The sequence below is a fragment of the Beta vulgaris genome, chromosome 3, assembly GCF_026745355.1.
Source record: "Beta vulgaris subsp. vulgaris cultivar EL10 chromosome 3, EL10.2, whole genome shotgun sequence".
In the NCBI taxonomy this organism is placed as follows: Eukaryota; Viridiplantae; Streptophyta; class Magnoliopsida; order Caryophyllales; family Amaranthaceae; genus Beta; species Beta vulgaris.
Window position 1 is genome coordinate 34,690,862 of NC_079204.1, and position 3,363 is coordinate 34,694,224.

The 3,363-nt window shown below is 44.1% G+C and overlaps 1 protein-coding gene across 1 annotated transcript; it reads left to right on the forward strand.

Annotated features, from left to right (window-relative positions):
• The first annotated feature begins 1,905 nt into the window (after positions 1–1,905).
• LOC125495613 (uncharacterized) lies at positions 1,906–3,054 on the forward strand. The gene has a single exon (XM_048640386.1). The coding sequence runs from the start codon at positions 1,906–1,908 to the stop codon at positions 3,052–3,054; it is 1,149 nt and encodes a 382-aa protein (XP_048496343.1).
• Positions 3,055–3,363: the final 309 nt, after the last annotated feature.

The window sequence follows — 3,363 nt, forward strand, 5'->3', positions numbered from 1 at the left end:
AATTTGTCTCAAGGTTTTTTTCCTACTACTCCTGCCTTTTGTATCAATTTGTAATTCTTTATTATTCTAGAATTTAGAAAATTTTCCTACTCAAGTTTTAGAAAATTTTAAGTTTGTCATAAACTAAACCCTTTGGTACTTATTCAAATACTTTCTTTATTATGTTGATCTATTATGAAGGAAATTATTTCTATTATTAATACTGTTGTAGCCTCGAAATTAACGGCTATAAAAGTGACACGTGGCTCCATCACAGCCTTAGAGGTGGCGCGTACCTTTACTGGTAATGTACATGGGTCATGAGTTTGTATGGGTTAAATTATAATTTTCTGAGGAAAAGGTGTACTAAAAACCTTTCTTACAGTCCAAAATTGTACTTAGGCCCAGTAAAGGTAAAGCCTAATTATGTAAAAGCGTGACGTGTACTATCCAATCAGCACCTGCCACGTGTCACATCATTGTTGCTTAGCCAATCAGATGCTCCCAAATTAGGGTGACATCAAGGTACATCAGTCATTTCAAACAGTATAAATAATCCTTGAAATCAGTGGAAAGGTACGTTTTTCAGAGCATTGTACTGTTATTCTGCCATAAATTCTCTCTCTCTAAAAGTTCCTTCATATCCATGATACATGACTTATGCTTTGGAGGGGGAAATACCACCCAAACCTCCAGGGTGGGTCCCTTTTTGTAGGTTTCAAAGCAGAGCTCAGGTTCGGGATTCGAGTTCAGACGTTGTTGTATAAGTCTCCAAGTTGAGAACCTACTGTTGGGGATTGTAGTATTAGTTTACGAGTTAACGCTACGTAACATTTGGCGCCGTTTGTGGGGAGACGCAACAATGACTGATTGTCACTCATCCAACGTTGTTAGGAATAGAAGCTTTGAGATACAAGTGGAAGATAAAGTGGGTGACGAGAGGCCACCCCGAGGACGAGACAGGCCTTCTGTTGCATTCGTCTCTCTGGAGGGAGTCGGGGCCCTGTCATCCAGGAAAATCTTGACCGTCCAGTGACAGCTGGTCATTTGGAAAATGTTTTGAATGACTTCTAGGCTAGGATGGTCGCTGCCATGGAGGAACAAATTAAAAGCGATGTGCTGTTTTTTCAGGTTAATCCAAGGCAGGATGCTGCGTTGCCGCTTAGGGGTCAGTCCCAAGAGGGTCGTCCAGGGACAAGCCGGCCTCCTCGGCAGGAGAAGACAAAGCCATTGTCTAAGGGAAAGCAGCCAGCCGTTAGTGAACCAAGAAGGAAGATGGACTGGAAGTTGGTAGTCCGTCCGGGAGATAACATTCCTCCTAGTGGCCACAAGATGGAGACGGATGCTAGGGAGTATTTGGAAGCCAAGAGGGCAGCTGCTCTCCAACGTTCGGCCTCAGGGTCTACTCCGTATATGAAGGATCCCCCATTAAGGATTCCGCCCAGAACAGAAGGAACAAGTCAAAGACCTTCGGCTGTTCAGCCAAGGCAGAAAAAAACGGTTTTACAACCTATGGTGTATAGGCGTCAGGCCTTAGCCAACACGTCCTCAAACCCAGTGCTGAAGGAATATCGCCGGGAGCACATACCCACTGAGGGACATGTTGGGGCACTCAAGATTAACTGGCCGACTTCCTTCTCAGCCAGAATCATGGAGTCCCCCCATTCCCAAAGGTTAAGCTTCCGACAATAGAGCCTTTCAATGACACTACAGATCCGGATGATCATTTGTCAGCATACAAACATCAGATGTATGTTCAGGGAGTTGATGATGCTACATGGTGCAAGAACTTTCCAGCCACGCTGAAAAGGGGTAGCTAAAAAATGGTTTAACAATCTTCCGCCTAACTCGGTGAATAATTTTACTGAGCTTAGTATCTTGTTTACCAGCCATTTTGTCGCAAATCGACAAGAGTAGAAGACCAGCATGCATCTAGGAAAGGTCGTCCAAGGACCTAAGGAAGCTTTAAGAAGTTATGTGAAGAGATTTAACCTGGAAGCATTGCAGATCCAGAATCTGAATGTGGGAGTGGCATTTGATGCTTTCATCTGGGGTTTAAGACCTGGAAGTTTTAAGTTCGATTTGGTGAAGAAGAAGATATCCACCTTGACTGAGGCTCTTCCGGAGGCCGAGGCCTTTATTCATGCTACAAAAGTTTGTGCTGAAGCAAAACAGCTAGAGACAAAGAAAACTGAAGAAACCATCCAGCCGAAAAAGAGCATCCCCAAGAAAGTTGAAACTTGGGCGGTGACTTCAATGACAACTTTATCTAGAAGACGCAAGAGATATGAACCGACAGCATCAGTTGAGCCTATAGAGTTCAGCAAAGATCAGTATTCCATCCTCATGGAGATCAAAGATCAATATGAGCTTAAGGCACCAGCGGAAATGAAGACACCTTACAGGAACAGAGATAAAAGCAAGTACTGTCATTTCCACAAAGATTGTGGTCATGAGACGAATGAGTGTAAGCATCTGAAAAGAGCCTTGGAGGACTTAGCTCGCAAGGGTAAAATGAACTTCTATTTACCTCAGGCAAGTAGAAAATTCCAGAAAAAGGACAATCGTCACGGGATAAGAAAAGATGATGAAAGCACTGACCAAGATGTAGTGCTAGTGATTTATGGAGGATTTGCAGCAGGGGGTCCTACAAATCGCGGCCACAAGAAATATTTGCGGGAACTCAGCCAGGTAATTCTTACCAACCAGGCAGAGTCTGATCCTTTCCCCAAAATTGTGGTCAGCGAGCCAGATCGTGGAAAGATAAGAGCACCTCATGATGACCCGCTGGTGGTAGAGATGAAAATAGCAAATCTCAAGGTAAAACGGATCTTGATTGGTACAGGAAGTTCTACCGATATCATCAGTGCAGATTGTCTGTCTAGATTGAAGTTTGACGAGAGTAATCTAGTTCCAGTCAATCACCCCATCATAGGGTTCGGCGGAGGAATCATTCATCCGATGGGAACTGTCACTTTACCCGTCAGGGTAGGCGACAAAGAAGCTTCCAGTACGCTTTTTGTCAAATTTCTGGTGGTACGGGATTTGACAGCTTATAATGTCATTCTCGGATGACCCACCTTGAATCACATCAAAGCGATGATTGTTACCATCTAATGTTAATGAAGTTTGAGTGCGGTGGAGGAAAGATTGGATCCCTATATGGAGATCAGCAAGCAGCAAGGGAATGCTACCTCACCACTCTAAAACCGTCATCATGGAAAGGAGAGAAGACAGAGTGGCCAAAGGCCATAGAGGAAGAACTGGCCGAGATAGTAAAAGGCCAAATAAGTGAGCTGAAGAATGAAGTAGGGAAAGCTCAAGAGAAGGTTCCTCAAGAAGGCAGGCCGTCCATACTCTTGCCGAGCAAGAAGAGGAAATGCC